Genomic DNA, 19717 nt, shown 5'->3' on the forward strand with positions numbered 1-19717 from the left:
TTATAATTTATATATTCAGTCGACTTCAATTTAAAATATGTAATAATAAAAGTTGAAAATAAATTAGGTATAAATAAAATATAAAAATCATTACATGTGACACTGCTAGCTATAAACACAAATTTTATACAGATTTATATTTTTTATTTTTAGTAAAGAAATTTTTTTAATCGATTTTAAAAGTTATTTTATGTTTGTTATTCAATTTTAATCTTATCCACAAACAAGTCATAATCTACCACCTTCTATCTTAGTCAACCAAGAGTAATTTATCAACATAAAGGAAATCCGGTAAAATTCTCTTTCATCTTTTGCAAATGGATTCAAAATTAAGCAAAAACAAGAGAATGTAGAGGGCACTAGATACGTGACCCTTTCTGTGCCTTGGGTTCGGTATTTTTTTTTTTTAACCAAAAAAAAATAAACATGTTGCTATTGTGTTTTTTAAGAAAAAAAATCAATTATGAATTCAAAATAAGATGAACAATACTTTTTAAAATTATTGAAATAATGGTATGTTAAATAATATTCTTTCTTTTTAGTTATTAAGAAAATGATAAATTGAATTTACTTGGGTCAACCTTGATTAACTTGTAAAATTCATGGTCCAGGTCATCAGGCCGCAATAAACTCATAGAAAAAAAATTAAAACAAATATTATAAAGTCCAATTCTCAAACAAACTAATGTTAAAGGATAAAATTAAAAAAAAAATCAATAAATAAAACAGCTTGAGGCAACTTTTGTAAACCGGTCGAATCAGCTACATGAATCATGAAAATGAAATAACCCCGTACAAATCAAATCAAAAGGAATTACAAAGGTTGATTCCTAACCAATTTAATGTTGAAGGATGAAAATTTAAAAAAAAATTTAAAAATAGTAAAAAAAAAAAGCTTGAATTAACCATGACAAACCTTTTGAACTTACGCATGGATCATCAGAATAAGAGACCTCATATAAATCAAATTGAAAGAAATTACGAAGTTTAATTATCAATCAATCCAATATTGAATGACAAAACTACAAAAACAAAAATATATTTTAAAGAAAACAAAAAAAAAATTGAGACAATTCGGGTTAACCGTTAAACCTGTGACCCAAGTCATAAGACTGTGATGACCTCATAGAAAAAAATTGAAGAAAATAATGAACTTCAATTTCAAATCAATCCAATATTGAGGATGAAATTGAAAAAAAAATAAAAAGAAAAAAAAGGACTCAAGTTAACCCCCTTCCAAGCCTTCGATATTAGATTATAAAACCGAAATTATCTCATAAAAGATAAATAAAAAAAAATTAACAAAGCCCATGTACCAACAGAACAAATATTAAATGATAAAATTAAAAATTAAAAATAAAAAAAAAAAAATTGATGAGAATTCTCTTTGAATTTTTTTAACATGCTAGTCCCGAGGATCAAGGTGAGAGGAGAGGAAAAAAAACATAAAGAGAGGAAGAATGGCTTGCCGAAGCCAGAATTGAACGTCCATTGTCAACATGCACCACATGTTGTGGGAGACCACGGTGACTGTAGTCAATAACACCAAGGAAAGGCGAAAGCATACGTCGAAGGCGGACACACGTGTTATTCAAGTGCGGTGACTTTTCTCACACGTGTTAAAACTAAAGGGGTGGTTGGTGGCTGTAGCGGAGAGAGCTGACAAGCGGTCTTGTATAGCCATCATGACACATCTTTACCAAATTGCCGCGAGAGCCCATCACGCCATCCATCCCTCATTTCCATTCCAACAAAAAAAAATCCCGGCGTCACGTGCCTTAAAATTAACTATAAATTAAAAAAATAAAGTTTTTCTCTGATTCTCTTCATGAATTGTTATTTATTTTATTTTTTAATTATTTATTTTATTTTATTTTATTATTTGATATTAAATATTTTTCTATTTAATTATTACACTCTTATATCATGGATTCTAGGTTTGATGGGTTAATCCGATTGACTCAGATTTTTTTTAATTATTTTTTTATTTTATCATTTAATATTGATTTAATTAAGAATTAAACTTCATTGTCTGCTTTGTTTACTTTTCATTAGGTTATTTTAGTCTCATGATCCGAAAATAATGCTTAATAGGTTAACCCGGGTTGACTCGAGTTATTTTATATTTCTTTTATTTAATTGATTTTTTTTAATTTTATCATTCAACATTGAATCAAATTGAGTTTCATAATCTGTTTTTATATGTTTTTTATGAGAATATCTTGATCTCATGATCAAGATCAGAGTTTTGACATTTTAACCCTTATTAAATCATGTTTTTTTTTCCTAAGAGGTTATATTGGTCTAATGACTTAAGTCACAAGTCCTTCAACATCAGACTTGCTTTTTATTGGGTTGTCCTAGTCTCATGACCTAGAGCGCGAGTTTGACGAGTTAACCCAATTAACTCTCTCTCTCTCTCTCTCTAACTGACTTTTTTTTAAAATTTCATCAATTAATACTGTGTTTGATTAAGAATTAGGTTTCATGATTTGTTTCGATTTATTTTTTATTGGGTTATTTTGATCTCGCGACCCAGGAATAATGTTTAATAGTTAACTTAGGTTGAGTTGACTTATTTTTTATGTTATTTTTTTAATTAATATTTTTATAAATTTCATCGTTCAACATCAGATCCGACAATGACAATTGAGAATCGAGCTTTATAATTTATTTTGACTCTCTCTGTGGGGTTATCTTGGTCTCAAGATCAAAGTTGCGGATTTGACAGGTTAATTCAAGTTAAATTATGTTTTTTTTTTAATTTTTTCTATAGAGTTATCTTGGTCTGATGATTCGGGTCATGAGTTTCGTGGATTGACTCAGGTTATTTTTTATGTTTTTTTTAACTAGTTTTTTTTTAATCTTGTCCTTTAATATTAAGTTGGTTAAGGATTGTAATTCATAATTTTTTTTTATTTGTTTTTCATGGAATTATCTCGATCTTATGACCCGGATTGCAAGTTTGACATGTTAAATTGGATCATGTTTTTAGGTGTTTTTTTAATTGTTTTTTTAATTTCATCATTTAATATTGAGTTGATTGTGAATTAGGCTTCATAATTTATTTTTATTTACTTTCTATAATGTTATTAATATTATAGTCTCATAATCCATGTTATAAATTTGACACGTTAACCCGGGTTGCTCAAAGTTAATTTAATATGTTCTTATTTTAATATAAAAAATATTATCTTAAAATATTATTTAATTAAATATTATTTTTATAGGTTGTATAAATTATTTTTGAATAATAAAATTAACCAAGTTATATTAAATAAACTTTTGCATAATTTTTTGTTTACAAATTAGTAATATTTAAATATTTTATTTTAAAAAAATTGACTTTACTGACAATCGTAGCCAAAGTCAATGATATAGGTAAAACCAAGGTTGTTAAAATCGCGATTTTAACACGGCACGGAAAGCTGCACACAAACTCGGATCGTAAAAACGGATCGTAAAATCGTAAGGAATTTTAAAATACATTAAAAAAAAATTCATGATTCAAATAAAAATTCATACATAGTTCAAGCACCTTAAAAAAACATGTTTCAAATAAAAATTCATACATATTTCAAGCCTTCAAATAAAAATTCATACATAGTTCAAACATCTTAAAATATATGGTTCAAATAAAAGTCATACATAATTTAAAATAACTTTTCATTAACTAATAATTAACAAACTTAAAACAAACAATCTGTTGGTGTGTCATGTAAACTAAAACCAGCTTCATTCCCTTCATCTTCCTTATCATTCCTCAAGCATTCATCAATATCATTAGCATCAAGAGGATTATTAGTATCACTACTAGTACCAACACCAATATTATGAACATTAGTGCTACTACTAGTACCAACACCAATATCATCAATTTGAATATCCAAATCATCTTCAATACCATGACTCTCCATTTCAACATCATTAGGAATTTCTTCTTCATCACTTTCATTTTCATCACCATTTTGTCTTTGTGTTGCACTGTCAAGTGTCAATAGCACCAAGCAAATCAAAGTTTGGATGTTTTTCTCCCTCGGTTATCCAATCATCATCAGATGAAAGATCATCTTCTATACCAAAATCATCAGTTTGCTTTTTGACTTGGTTATCATTCAATTTCAAATTGCACATTACAAATACCAAATCACTCATTTTTTTCTGGTGCAAACGATTTATTCGTTTTGTATGAACCTAAATAAACAATTCAAATTTATAAGATTTTTATCAAATATTTCAATATTTAAAATAAAAAACAAAAAAAACTTACCATTTCAAATGCACTCCAATTACGCTCACATCCAGATGAAGTACAAGTCAAGCTTAGAACTCGGATTGCAAATCTTTGTAATTCTGGACATTCATCCCCATAAGAATCCCACCATTGAGCTGGAGTTTTTTTATCTCTTGCTGTCTTGGCAGCGTCAATGCCAAACAACCCTTTTGCATCCTTGAATGATTCAAGTTGTAAGTCAATTTTGCACCTTTCATTTGCATTAGGCACCATCTTTTCTAAGCATTGATATAATCCAATTTTAATGTTGGCATTAACCTTAAAATTCAGATTATAATGATAATGAGGATTCAAATAATAAGCTGCTGCATGTAAAGGTCTATGGAGTTGAAGTTCCCATCTTGCATCAACAATATTCCATATAGGTATATAACTATATAAAAAAAACAATAAAAATATCATTACAATATAGGAATATCTCAATTGAAAAACATTCATATTAATAGATGACAACAGTTGAAATAAAAATTAGCAAGATATATACCTTTTTTTCACAGAACCAAAATTCACTTGTATCTTCTCTTTTGCTTCATCCATTGCTTTATATATAAAACCCATAGCTGGTTTCTCATCTGAATCAACTAATCGAAGCACTTTAATTAGAGGATATGCTGCCTTAATACATATAGTGACATCATGCTAAAACCTGCTGTCCAAAACACAATTTTGAATTCGTTTCCCTTCTTCTATTCTTGCAAACCTACATGAACTCCACTGGTTAGAAGTAAACATAGTCATCAGCTGCATTTTATGATCATTCAAACATCCTAAAGTCAAATATGCAGTAGCAAACTGAGTGGCAGCAGGCCTAATCAAATCCCTTCCTTTCGTAAAGTGCCTTAGCATGAAAAGAAGAATGGTTCTTGAATAAATATATGAGGTGATTCTCCTCCCCTTAGCAATAGTTACTTGATGAACCTCTTAGCAATAGTTACTTTATGAACCTCTAACTTCTTCTCAAAATCTTCTAATATCAAGTCAATATAATGGGCAGCACATGGTGTCCAAAACAAACTCTTTCTTTTTTTCATTAATAATTGTCCCGCTGCCTTATAATTTGCAGCATTATCGGTGACTACTTGGACAACATTTTCCTCCCCAATCCTCTCCACAATGACATCTAACATCTCAAATACCTTATCAGTAGTCTTGGACATATTAGAAGTATCCACCGATGACAAAAAAAACTGTCCCTTTAGGACTATTAACCAAAAAGTTACAAATACAACGTCTTTTTTTATCTGTCCATCCATCAGACATTATTGAACAACCTGTTTTTTTCCATTCTAGCTTGTACTCCTCAAGCAATTTCATTGTTTGATCCACTTCTTGCTTCAAATACTTCTCTCTAATATCATAGTATGATGGAGGCTTGAAACCTGGCCCATGATTTGCAACCATTTCAAGTGCCTTAATAAACTCAGGCTTTTTTACACAATTAAATGGAATTGCACTAGTGTAGAAAAACCTAGCAATTTGTCGACATGCTTCTTCTCTAATATCCTTTTTTAGCAATTGATTTAGAGTTGTTTGTGTACTTCCACTCCCACTAGCTACTCTCTTTCCTTTGTCCTTGGGGCTAATTTCTTTTATTTCATCATCATCATCATCATTTCCACTATATTGAAGGGCCTTTCTTTTCTTTTCAGTTGCCTCTAGATTTTTCACTAAAACACCCAAAATCATCTGCTTAACATTTTCTGGCACTTGCTGACATGGCTCAACATCCTTACGAGTGCAAGCCAAATGCTGTTTGAAACGAAATATACCTCCACTAATAATTTTTTGACAATACTTGCACAAAACTTTTCTAGAATTTTTATCAACATCTATACCATGCTGCCATCCCACTTCAAGCCTATTACCAGAAGCATTTTTTCTAGATGCCATAAGTTTAACAATTCAAAGATCAACTCAATCAACCCTGTAATCAATCCAAATATTTTATGATTATAATTAATTTTAATATTAAACATCCAGCTATAAAAAAAAACTAATACTGCATTCAGAAACTAATACTGAATTCATAAACATTTTAGATACTAAACATCCAGCTATCAAAAAAGAATTACCATAATACTGAATTCAAAAACTAATTAAAATCAGTAAACTAGTTAACAATTTCTTAAAATAAAACACTGAATCCAAAACACAAAATGATAGAATATAACTCATGACTTACATTTTTCTTCTCCAAATAATTTATTTGTTGTTCACAAACTTTGTAGTGTTTTCCTCTCTGTCCCGTAAGCTCTGAAAAATAAACAAACCATTTTCAAAATCAGAACCCAGTTTTCTGTCAAACCATTCACAGTCACAGACTCACAGACTTTGTTTTCAAAATCCAAACACTGTTAATCTGTTATCAAAACAAATGCACAGACTTGTTTAACAGGCTTTGATATCGAAACATTGTTATCAAAATAAATTCACAAAAAAATTTAACAAAATAGAAATTTAATTAGCAAACCCATTCACAGACCCATTCATAAACAATTAGGAAACACTGTTATCACAAAATAAAAATTCAAGCAGTCGGTGAGAGACCCATTCACAGACCCATAAAAAAATAAGAATTCAAGCAGTCGGTGAGAGACCCATGAGAGACCCATTCACAGACTTGTTTTCGGTGAGCAACCCATTCACAGACCCATCAATTCATAAAAATTCAAACAGTTGTGTAAAGACTGGGATTCGGTGAGAGACCCATAACACAGGGGACATGGACATGTCTGCAATTTGACAAATAAATTACTCTAGACTCTAAATCATGATGCTATTTGCAGAAGGTGCGAAAAGATAAAGAGAATAACTTACTATGGCTGGTGGAGACTGGTCACTAGAGAGCCGGTTGTTGCCCGTTGGAGGTGGACCGATGGTTGATTGCTGGAACTTGGACGACTGAGAGAAGGAGAACAAGGATTTAGTGACTTAGGGATTTAGTGACTTAGGGATTTTTCCGGTTCTGTGTTGTTAACTTGTGTGAAAGACTGAAAAAAGATGAAGAATTGAAGATCGTCTGATCGTGGTTTTGTTCTGCGTGTGAGTCACACGGTGTGACTGTGTGTACCGTGTAATAATCAATAGGCCAATACTTGCTTGACATGTGGAGCTGGAGGGAACAGTGGCGCAACATTTTCTGTTTTGGCACAGACGCGTAAAATCGGGTGTAAAATCGCGCAAAAACGCGATTTTACCCGATTTTAACAATTTTACCTGATTTTGATCTGATTTTACCTATTTTCAAGTTTTGTGAATGATTTAGCACGTTTAGCTTATATTGACTTATAAAATCATACGATTTTACAAGTTGGATCACGATTTTAACAACTATGGGTAAAACTAAAACCCCCCAACAATGCCTTTTTCATTCCTAGCAATTAGCATAGCACAGCATTCGCAGCCTTTTTATTCCATTCTCCTCTCCTCTCGTCTCCTCTCTTGATATTTATATATATACACATAAAAAGAGCTTGATATCTCCTCGATCTTCGCATTCTGCAAATCAATTGAGGGATTGAGTAAATTGGAATGGCGATGTATATCGTGTCACGGCGCCTCTCTACAGGATCCACGACTTGGCGTTATGGAAACTGGTTGAGGTCTTATTCAACTGCCTTCAGAGAGGAGAGAGACACTTTTGGTCCCATTAGTGTCCCTGCTGATAAGTTCGTCATTCTATCAATCCATCACTCACTCGTTTTTTTCCCTCTTACTTCACTTTATTCATTTATTAATTTTCTTGCTTTGTTGTTTTCAATAAATAATAATTCAGGCTATGGGGTGCTCAGACGCAAAGATCTTTGCAGAATTTTGATATAGGCGGCGATCGCGAGCGAATGCCCGAACCTATCATTCGAGCCTTTGGTATACTCAAGAAATGTGCTGCCAAGGTCCCTCTCTCTCTCTCTCTCGCTTTTTAATTTTATTTGATTTCTTACGCGATTTTTTCATGTCTTTCTATTGTTTCAGCTGCTAATATAAACTAATTAGTTATCCCACACTTTTAAGAGACCTAAATCTTTATCCTTTTTTTTTTTAACTTTAATTTTGAATTCGATATTTTTAGTTGATGACAGTACTTAAGTTAAATCTCAATGTAATCTCAGATTAACATCTGCATATATTGTTAATTTGTGGCTATTTATTTTTAGGATTATGATATGTCAATCTCAGTGTAATAGAGTGTATAGATGATTGGTTTTCGTGGAGATTACATTAGCTTAAATTAAAAATAACATAGTTGATTTATTTTGTGGCAGGTGAATATGCAGTATGGGCTTGATCCTTCCATAGGGAAAGCGATAATGCAAGCTGCCCACGAGGTAGCTGAAGGGAAGCTAAGCGATCATTTTCCACTGGTTGTGTGGCAGACTGGCAGTGGTACTCAAAGTAACATGAATGCTAATGAGGTCAGCGCCTTTGCATCTTACTTTCTGTTTCTTCAATAAAAAGAGGGGAAGGAAAAGGAAGCTATGGCATTTCTTTATTTGATGTGAACAATAGTTAAATTATTATCCTCTGGGAAAAAAGGTGCGATGGGGCTTTGACTCTACTCTCATCTTGTGAATTGTGATTTAGGATTTCCACATCTGGTTCAACAGAGGGTTAAATTGTAGGATTTGAAGAGGCTTGATTGTTTGAGATATTCAATAAATTTGGTAACCAAAACCATAGTGTTTAACCGATGTAATGTTGTGTTTTGCATGCTAATGGTGAATAAAATTGAAATTTCTGATGGAGGTTGTTCCTTGGAAATTTTTGTGTTATGCTCACCCTGTATCTGTTATTTTGTAAATTGTAACCTTGAGATTTCTCCCTCAATTGGTGCTTATTCTTGGTCTGACCTAAGTAAATAAACTAAGTTTTTCATGTTTTTGTTCACACAATTAAAATTTAACCAAAGGCTTCCTCTGCTCTGAAATCTAACTGACATATCATTTGAGATATCTAAACGGAAGGGACTTAGACGTTTATTCTCTTTCACCATTCAAGTATGTCTGATATGTGGCTGCAATCTGGTTTTTAGTCATATTTAAAATTGAATACATAGCATACCAAATGATCCTGCACTTCAGGGTACGGTTCATTGTATGTGTGAACTACACATATAGGTACACACCACTGGTGAGAATTCAAAACACTTCCTTTCTATATTGGTTTTGATGCTCCCAAAGAATGTTCTTAACACTCATCCTGTAACCAAGTGAAGGAACAGAAACAAGATGGAAGTTGGGTGATCATTGAAAGCACTGCAAATTAGACTTGCTTTGATTATCGAATACTGAATGCCCTAAAAATTCTGGCTTGTGTGATGCACGTTCCAGGTTATTGCCAATAGAGCAGCTGAGATCCTTGGGCATAAGCGTGGGGAAAAGTTTGTGCACCCTAATGACCACGTGAACAGATCACAATCTTCTAATGACACATTTCCAACTGTAAGCATGGTTTACTCTTTGAGTGTCAAACTGATAGGTCTTACTGTTTTTAAAATTTTTTCTATTTGAATCGATAACTTAATGTATCATGAACTGATTTCTTGCAGTCTTATCAGCTGTATCTTTTTCATATTTAGGTAATGCATATTGCAGCTGCAACGGAGATAAATTCAAGATTAATCCCAAAATTGAAAACTTTGCACTTGACACTCCATTCAAAGGTTTGACTTTGTTTTTCTTTTCTTTTCTCTCTCTCTCTTTTTTTTTTTGGGGGGGGGTGGGGGGTTGATAAAGAAAACATTTTGTTTATTGTTTTGCGCAAGCAAATAGAAAAATTGCTGAATTGAAATGCTTCTTTGTGTTCAGTGCATTTAATAGACCGTTTTTTGATTTGGGAATTCCTTTTATTTTCCTGCATGTTGATCAAGCCTTTTCGATACATGGTGGGACATGACATCTATGCATATTCTACTTCATTATTTAGGGCCTATGCGTGTTCTGCTCCTTTATCAATGGCTTACTTGTTGGTGGGAAACTTAATAGGCCATGGACTGTAGCAATTATGATGTTTGTTTTGCTTGCCCTCAAATGCTTTACTTCTTAATGCCAGAAGATGGCTTAGCACATTTTTATGCACACATGCTTTTGTTGAATCTGCCATTTCCTAGATATATTTTTATACATGCATTATGAAATTTTACAGTTCAAATTTTCCAAAAATTTATGTGCTTTAGTAAATGTTCTTGATCATATTTTTCATATTGTGTGTAGTCGTGTGGAAGGTAAAGCTTTCATTTCTCCATTCTGAGATCAGCTTTTGCATTTACATTTCCAATAATCTGCACATTTTTTCTTGCTTGTATATTGCTGTAACTACTTTACCTGGACTAATATTGCTTGTTGGTGCCAACCAGTCAGTTGAATTCAAAGATATTGTTAAAATTGGGCGCACGCACACTCAAGATGCAACACCATTGACACTTGGGCAAGAGTTTAGTGGCTACACGACACAAGTAATATATCATTTCTGTATTATTTTTTTCTGATCTACTATTGGTTCATATTTCTCTCTTGTTTGTGCTTGCTTCTAATGATTGTTAACTCGTTTGCAGGTGAAGTATGGAATTGATCGTGTCATGTGCACGCTACCCCACATGTATCAGGTTGGAAACACATATATTAAATAAAATTTTCCATTCTACTGTTCTTTTCTCCCTTTTCTGCTCTTCAGATTTTATGACATACTGGGAATGTTATTTGAGCAGCTTGCACAAGGTGGAACTGCTGTGGGGACTGGATTAAACACAAAGAAAGGGTATGTAAAGCATCATGGGTGAAAATTTTATTTTCTAGGCGTTCTTTTCTTGAAAACAAAATTGCTTCCTTCAGCTTGTTTTATTTGTGATTCTTATCACCCCATAAGGCAGGAATTCAGTTTGATTCGTTTCTTCCTGCTTTATTTTTCTTTGATGGACTGAAGGTTTCTCTCCCATTTTAGCCCCAAAGAGAAAAGAAACTCAAGTCTTTTGCAGCACCTTTTTCCTATTCTCCAATAATGTTCATCAATTTTATGTTTTATTATCTGTAAGAAAATAGTCAAATCAGTGGGAGAACCAGTGTTTTGAAAACTCTTGGAATTTATACATGGATATCTATGGACCATTTCTTAGAATTATTTAGTGTCGAGGCATGTCTGTTCTTTGACAGTTATCATTTGTTTCTTTCCATCTAGGTTTGATGTAAAGATAGCTTCAGCAGTGGCTGAGGAAACAAACCTGCCATTTGTCACAGCGGAAAACAAGTTTGAAGCTTTGGTTGGTTTTTGAACTCCTCATAACTTGAGTTTTCTTCTTTTCCTTCCAATTTCATTTAAGGTTGTAAGAATGGACTTTGCTCTTTTGATTTAATTCTTTTGAGCAATAGTGTGATTTTACATGTCACTACCCTGAGTGAGAGCAAAATACTTTTGCATGCTAAAGTGGTATGTTTTTTTTACAGGCTGCACATGATGCTTTTGTTGAAACTAGTGGAGCACTCAACACAGTTGCTACTTCTCTGATGAAGATTGCAAATGACATACGGTTATTAGGAAGGTCTGTGCAAAGTTGTATAATCCACTTCTCCCTGCTCTCACATATTTGCTTTACTTTGTGGTTTTAACAATGTTTTTTTGCAGCGGTCCACGATGTGGTCTTGGTGAACTCATTCTTCCTGAAAATGAGCCAGGAAGTAGTATAATGCCGGTAAATCATCACACCTTGTTTGTTTGGTACCCGAAGAATTGTGATTCATATCAGCACATTTGAAGATTTAATTGCGATGCAATGTTGTCATTTTTATTTTTTCTTGTTTCAGGGAAAGGTTAATCCCACCCAATGTGAGGCTCTCACAATGGTCTGTGCTCAGGTAAATTTCTAGTGCTGTCAGTTCCATCTTGTCAATATCATATGATCCACTTTAGAACTTGTCTGAAAGCAGCTATTCAGATTCTAATCACTTTGTTGATGTATAAGCTGCAAGTTTGCTCTGAACCAATCAAGTCATTGTTAAAAAAATGCCCTTTCTTCATTTTGTAGGTTATGGGAAATCATGTTGCCATAACAGTTGGTGGATCAAATGGTCACTTTGAACTAAATGTATTCAAGCCAATGATCGCTAGTGGCCTCCTACATGTATGTTAATGGCGCTGTAATGTACTTGTTATTTTTATTGAAGTTCCAAATAATAGTTACTTAAGAGTGCTTTAACATTGGATGTTCCACCCTGAGCTTGCTTTGATTCAGGGCAAAATCAGATTTGATATGTTGGTTCTTTCATCTGTGTAAAGTATTTCAGTTTGTTTGGATGGTGGGTTCAGTTTGAAGTTACTGGTAATTACTGAACGTAGGAAAAAAATGCCTATTCTTGCTAAATGTTTTAACAAGAAAGTGATTGAAACTAAATCGAGGAATTTGAATTCAACCAGGTTTGTGAGAAATTTTGTTTCAGAATTTTAGTTTCCAATACTCCAGGTTCATAATGATGCATGAGTTCCCTCTCATCGGGCATCTTTTGATGCATGCAATGAGATCTTAGAAGTCTTATGCTGGACCCTAATAGTATTCGTAATCAAATAGCATTTTCTTGGCTGATATTAGGATGCTGACTGTTTGGCTATGATGTATTACTGATTGGTCACACTTTACTCAGCTGTTGTTTTTGACTCTTGGTTGGGAAGACTGAGTGTGGCTGTTTTACTAAACAAGTGTGTTTGACCTTTTTCTGGCAGTCAATAAGGTTGCTTGGTGATGCATCTGCTTCCTTTGAAAAGAACTGTGTGAGGGGTATTCAAGCCAATAGGGAAAGAATTTCGAAATTACTGCATGAGGTCAGTTCTTGATAACTACAGAAACTTTATTTGCATTTGATGTATCTGAAAGCTTTTTGATCATGTTTTATTGTTATTGACAATTTGTGTGACCCTGCAGTCGCTGATGCTTGTCACATCATTGAACCCTGTAAGTCTCTATACCATGTCCATATTTCTGTTCTCCTGATTTTGTGTTTGGAATATTAACTCCCGTTTCCATTTTTATTCTAGAAAATTGGTTATGACAATGCTGCAGCAGTTGCCAAGCTGGCCCACAAGGAGGGAAGTACTCTGAAGGTGATGATTTCTTCTCATCTTAGTGACTCTGCAATATAGTGTTTATAAGCCCTGTGATGTGCGTATATTGTGGGAGTAACGATGTCTGCTCTTGATAGACTCATGTGAACTGTTTATTGTGGATTCTTATCTCTTTTTTTTCCCCTCTCCCTTGGCTGGGAAGAACATAAAATTCCAAAACATTCATCTCCTTGGAATGGACATACGTGCATTCTTGTGAAGAAAATTATTCTTGACTATTGGGTTTTTTCCATTTTTGTGTACTGTCAATAGTGTTTGAGACTAATGGTGCTTAATCCATTTGTCTTTTTGGAGTGATTGAATATGGTACCTTACAATATTTATCTCTGCAGGAAGCTGCACTAAAACTCGGAATGCTCACCAGTGAAGAATTTGATACACTCGTAGTCCCTGAAAAAATGATCGGGCCAACTGACTGACAAAGTTGCAAAGAGTTTCCAGCTTCTGAGAATTGATTTCCCAAAATTTCAAGCATCGAACAAGGTTATCCGTTTTAGCTTTGCAACATGTTAAATCATTTGATGTGGAATAATGCGATCAGTAGTGAACATTATTTTGTTAAACAATATTCTTAGAGGTTTCCCGCCAACTGGCTTCTCTCATTTTTCAAAAATGCAGCAGTAACCCTTGATGAGGTTAATAATGGGAATCTTCCCTCATTTTGTAGCGGACATGTGAGAAATTCACATGCTAGAATGAAAGAAATGATTTTCTTTTGGCAAGAGAGTGATACAAGGGTCTTGTTGATGGTTTACTACTATACGTATATGGTGCACAACATGTATGTCTCAGTAGTACGTGACAAAATGCTTAACCTCTCTGTAATCTCACTTGCATAATTAGTTCCTCTCCTGTTTGTTTGTTTCTTTCTAAGCAAAAGATACGGCATGATGGCTGCTAGGTTTTGACATTCTGCATATCATTACACCAAAGCAAGTTCTCTAGTTATGGAAATCTAAACAGGTCCATGCCAGGAAATTTGTTGATATGAGAAGACTGAAAGAGAAGCCGATTCAGCTTCTAGTAGATATGGCATCTCCTATTCTACTCGAATGTGCCATGTATCATTGCAGTTTTTATTTCCTTGTGAAAATAGTGACATTTTATTGGCAAAATTTCCCCACATGGGTCACCAGAGCTCTATCATGGAAACCACAGGAATTTACAGATTTCAAAATTTCCCCACATTCACATCCTTAGCAGCTAAAACAAAGTGAATGCCATTAGAGTTTGGTGGTAACTTGTTACCAGTTATGTTGCTCTTGACTAGGCTGCTTCTTTGGGCACGCTTGAGGAGGTTCTTTCCTAAAGAATATGGATCACCAGCTTGTTTAACGAATCTAGCAATCCTGGAAACTGGGGCACAAGCCTTGTCCTCGTAAGAAGAGACTGTTCTCCACCATGTCGGGACACTGGGTTCTTACTGGGGAATAAAGGAATCTGTAATTACTGTTCTGTCCTTCAAAGAGAGATCATTCATCCCATGTTGCTGGGGCAGGGTACTGACAATAATGAAAGGGCAGAAGAGAGCCCTGCAGTTCGGCCATTCTCGGTTTTAACTTTTAATTAGTGTTTGTGGATTAAGAAGTTTTGTGTCCTGGAGATTGAGGTTATTTTTTAAAATATTCTTTTTATTTAAAAACTATTCATGTCTTTTTTTTGTTTAGTTTTTCTTCGTCCAAGTAAGATATTGATTTTTTTTTTAAAATAATTAAAAAATATCTTGATTGTTGGATTTAATAGAAATTATATTTGAACTGTCTATTTATTCTAATCTAAAAAAGCTTATTATACTAGATTAAAACCCAAACATATCCTAGCCGTTAAAAAGTTAGACTTTTAATTCTAGCCTGCCATGTCACCCTACACACTAAACATCCAGTGTATCTCACCACACTCAAGCAAATATAGTCAATTAGAGGAGATCCATGGGATCGAATCAAAGGGATCCATTAGTCCATTAGCTCCACATGCACCGGATTACCATGCTTGCCCTCGCACCTCAGCAAACCTCAAAGACTTTTTCTCTGCTCACCGGCAATTCTCTCTCTACCTACGCTATGTTTGTTTTTTAGAAAATAATTTTTGAAAAATTACTTTTTAAATTTTCTTGTGTTTATTTACCATTAGAAAAATTGGTCAATGGAAAACACTTTCCAGTCAAAAAAAAATTTAGTTTGGTTTCCAGTAAAGTGTTTTTCTGAAAAATTTAGACGGAAAACACTTTTCGAAAGTTGTGAAAAATTTAGAAATGTCATATTATTTGCTAATTATATCAAATTTGGTTCTCAAACTTTTGATTGCTATATATATATATATATATATATATTATTTTGCATATTTATTTTTCAATTTCATCTCTTAAAATTTAATTTGTATATTAACTTTGGTCCTCATTTTTATAATTGTTATTTGCTTTTTCCTTATCATTTTTTTATTGAAATTTTTTATCTATCAAATTTGGTCCTCATTCTTTTGATTGTTACTTATTTTATTTGAAATAATTTATGAAATGTTAATTATTATTATTTTAATTTCTTCATCTTTCATTTTTTTTATTTTTTAGATTTGATTTCTATTATTTTGATTATTATTTATTTTATTTGAGATAATTTATGAAATTATATTTTTTTTCAATTTCATTCTCATTCAACTTTTTAATTTGTAAGATTTGTTCCTCATTATTTTAATAAACTTGAGAAAATAAAATATTAATAAGTTATTTTCCAGCTCATTTCCCATGACATAACCAAACACTGGAAAATGTTTTCCAACTTATTTTCCAATACACTACCAAACATTGAAAAATAATTCACTTTCTTGGAATTCACTTTCCAAAAAAAAACTACTTTCCAGCAAACAAACGGGGTCTTAGATCTTTCAACTCTGGCCACCTCACACTGCCATATCACCACATAAAAACTCCTCTCCACCTAGCCAGAAAACTCTCGATTATCCTCATCGTCGTTGACGCCTTATATTGCCGAAAAAAGCCAGTGAAACCTTCAGTCAAACGAAACTTGAAGCCCCCAATTCTCTCTTCTTAGCCATTAACGACTAAAACCACCACCACCATTGAAATCCTTCACCTAAATCTACTAAATTCTTCCCTTGTTTAGTTGTTCTCCCGAATTCTTGTTGAGATGTATTAAAGCAATTTGTTGAACATTGACATGGTACAGGCTAAAAAAGAAATGTTAGCTCAAAAATAGGCTATTCATGGCTTAAATGAATTTCTTGAAATCTCGACTCTTGAATTTTGAAAATTGAAATTTATCCAATATAAGCTTAAAACAAATTTGTTTTGAATTTCTTACAATTCCCAGGGTAATGGTGATTTAGTTTGTTTAGCAAGTGAGATTTGTAATTATTAAAGGTACATGATGAGGTGACCTTCTGTATTGGGGTTTCAAAGCAAAAGGTTCAAAAAAATGCTCGAGATTTATCAAGGAAAATGTGTTTATTCTCGAGCACTCATTTTATTAGCACTAATAATAACGAGTAACTTATTTGTGATGTCAAATGCACAGGAGATGATATTACAAGGAAACATTATAAATAAAGATTCTAGTCAATATGTGCACATGAGTAGGCTTGCTATCTAAACTAGTCTAAAAATGGTTTTTTATTGCCTGATTAACAGCCTTAATATGCTAAACCGATGCCTACAAAGTAAGAAAGCATAAGCCAGGGCGAAACCACATTGGCATACTAATCAAATCCAAGTAGACTTTCAACAGAAATTGGTGGTTTCATGTATGTTACATAAACCAAAAACCATTGAGGCACCGCTACTTTCCCTCCCAATCCTAAAGATTTAGTCATGTCATAATGCAAATGTTTTGTTGTGTGTGCATTTTAAAAATTCTATATTTGATAAAAACAATGCATGTGGATGTGTGCGATAATCAAATAAACACAATAAATGCATTATCATTGAAAAATAACTAACAAAGCTTAGCCTTTGAAATCCCCAACGAAGTCGTCATTCTGTCGCACTTCGATAAACATTGCGATGAGCTAATTTTGTGTGAAAAGGGAAAATATATGAAAAAAAAAATCACCACCTAGTTTTATAGTAACTAAGAACCCTAACTGGTTTTCAGAGATTTTAGATAAGGGGTTAATTATATAATATGAAAGATAACAATCACTATATCCATCCTAGTTAAGGTAAACTGCATTGTCGTTTATTTTCAAAGATAAATGTGTTTTAATGTGGTTTGCCTAAATTGGTATGTAGTCTAGGTATTGTCCTTATCCATAAAACGACATTAAAAAGATAGGGCCCGAAGTTGAACCTTACTATCCTGGGTTATTTGATGAACTATATTAACTAACCCTATAATCTGTCAATTAACATTTGAAGGACATGGTCTATTGTGAGACCATTCCATCTCGAGTCATTCAACGAATGATAAGACCATTTAATATAAGGCTCGAAGGTGCATGATCAACTGAATAAATAACGTTTAAAGGACATAATCTAATTTTAGACCATTACATCCTAGGTTTATAATAATTAATAGAGACAATTAATTCAAAATCAAATATCAATTGATATTATTATTAGATATTCAACATCCAAAAAAAACAAGGTCTGATAATAGACCATACCATATTTGAGTTAATTATCAATTAATAGAAACAATTAATACATGAATAATTTTTATTATTATTTTAGTTTTATTAAATTAAATACAAAAAATGGATGTTGGACCCGTATTGGCAATGAAAAATTAGCTATTGAACCCACACGCGATGATTGGTGAATTCGAGCGTTGAACTTGCATCATCATATTTTATTTATTTGTTTAGGGTATACAAAATACAAAAATAAAATACAAATACATGTAAAAAAGTAAAATTAAAAATACCCCTTGAAGCCCTTGAATTTACCTTAATGCCACTAGCCAGGAAAAGTACCAAAATACCTTTGAACTTCGATGTAAATTTCAAAAATACCCATTTCAATCGCTAAAAATGAATTTTAATTATTGAAAAATTAATTTCAAACACCGAAAAAATATTTTTTGACCAGTATGAATTTGGTGGACCCGTTTTTTGACTGAAAATAATGGTTTTAATTATAAACGATTTGAAACTTATTTTTTACCTCGGTCGATACAGTTTGATCTTTATTGACCTGGTGGACTCATTTTTTTAATGAAAATGATGGTTTTGACTCGAGATAGCTTGAAACTCATTTTTTTACCCCGGTTAACACGGTTTGATCTATATTGACTCGGTGAACTGAGTTTTGATGGAAAGGTGGAGGTTGACTCGAGAAAAATATATTTTTGAATTTTAAACCCTTTTCTATTTTTCTAAATAAAAATAGAAATAAAATGATATATAAGAAAATTTTGGAGAATTCAAAATTAAATTATTACAATCTCAGGCCATTCAAACAGACAAGGTTAATTACAAATGTGTATTGGCTTATGCGTCCACATGAAAAATTGCTAAAATTCCATGTTGTTATTTAATCTATTCTTATTTTATCTTGATCGACTCTGCAGAATATTATTTTATTGGTTATTTTTTGGAGTTAGTTCAAAAAATATAAATATAAAAAGAGAAAATAAAATCAATGACTCATAAAAAATATTAAAAATATCTTTAATTAAAATTTGTCTTCTACTTATATCAGTTCATTTATTTAAAGTGAATCCTAAAAAATAATTAATAAGAGATCACTATTTAATTATATATGTTCTAATAATGACAAAGTTTTCTTCTCAAAATAATATATAACAGAGTAATAATATTAATAATAATAACAATAGCAATGTTTAATTAATCAAAATTTTGGCATTTTGGTAATTTCAAGGCAAAATCCAATGTCTTGCACTTGCAGTTGTTAAAGGCTAAAGCTCTTCCACTGCCATCTTAAACCAAACATTGACTGTTGTATATCTAAAATTAAAGAGAATAAAAAAAATAAAATCAAAGTACAATGAGATTATGTTATATTAAAGCTTTGTTTGGAATTTTATTTTAAATGATGTTTTATAAAAAAATATTTTTTTTTTATTTAAAATAATATTTTATATTTTTAGATATTTTGATGTGTTAATATTAAAAATAATTTTAAAAAATAAAACATATTATTTTAATATATTTTTAAATAAAAAACATATTAAATAACAACTACTATTCTTTAAAATTTTATTTTATAATTAAATAAATTTTTTTACTAGATTTTTTTATTTTAAAAAACCAACACGTAAGAAGCTTGGATCTTAACCGAAGAAATATATTAGAGAATGGCATATTATTTTAAAATATTAAAAAGATGATATATTAAATTAAATT

At 32.1% G+C, this 19717-nt stretch overlaps 1 protein-coding gene across 1 annotated transcript; it reads left to right on the top strand.

The window, feature by feature from the left end:
- The first annotated feature begins 7659 nt into the window (after nucleotides 1–7659).
- Nucleotides 7660–14121, top strand: LOC7487804 (fumarate hydratase 1, mitochondrial). The gene is made up of 17 exons (XM_002302698.4): nucleotides 7660–7962; nucleotides 8070–8187; nucleotides 8557–8706; nucleotides 9622–9732; nucleotides 9870–9953; nucleotides 10647–10745; nucleotides 10845–10895; nucleotides 10998–11047; nucleotides 11465–11546; nucleotides 11731–11825; nucleotides 11909–11975; nucleotides 12088–12138; nucleotides 12309–12404; nucleotides 13001–13099; nucleotides 13200–13229; nucleotides 13313–13378; nucleotides 13732–14121. The coding sequence occupies exons 1-17, from the start codon at nucleotides 7826–7828 to the stop codon at nucleotides 13816–13818; spliced, it is 1473 nt and encodes a 490-aa protein (XP_002302734.1). The 5' UTR covers nucleotides 7660–7825; the 3' UTR covers nucleotides 13819–14121.
- Nucleotides 14122–19717: the final 5596 nt, after the last annotated feature.

The sequence above is a fragment of the Populus trichocarpa genome, chromosome 2 (assembly GCF_000002775.5).
Source record: "Populus trichocarpa isolate Nisqually-1 chromosome 2, P.trichocarpa_v4.1, whole genome shotgun sequence".
In the NCBI taxonomy this organism is placed as follows: domain Eukaryota; kingdom Viridiplantae; phylum Streptophyta; class Magnoliopsida; order Malpighiales; family Salicaceae; genus Populus; species Populus trichocarpa.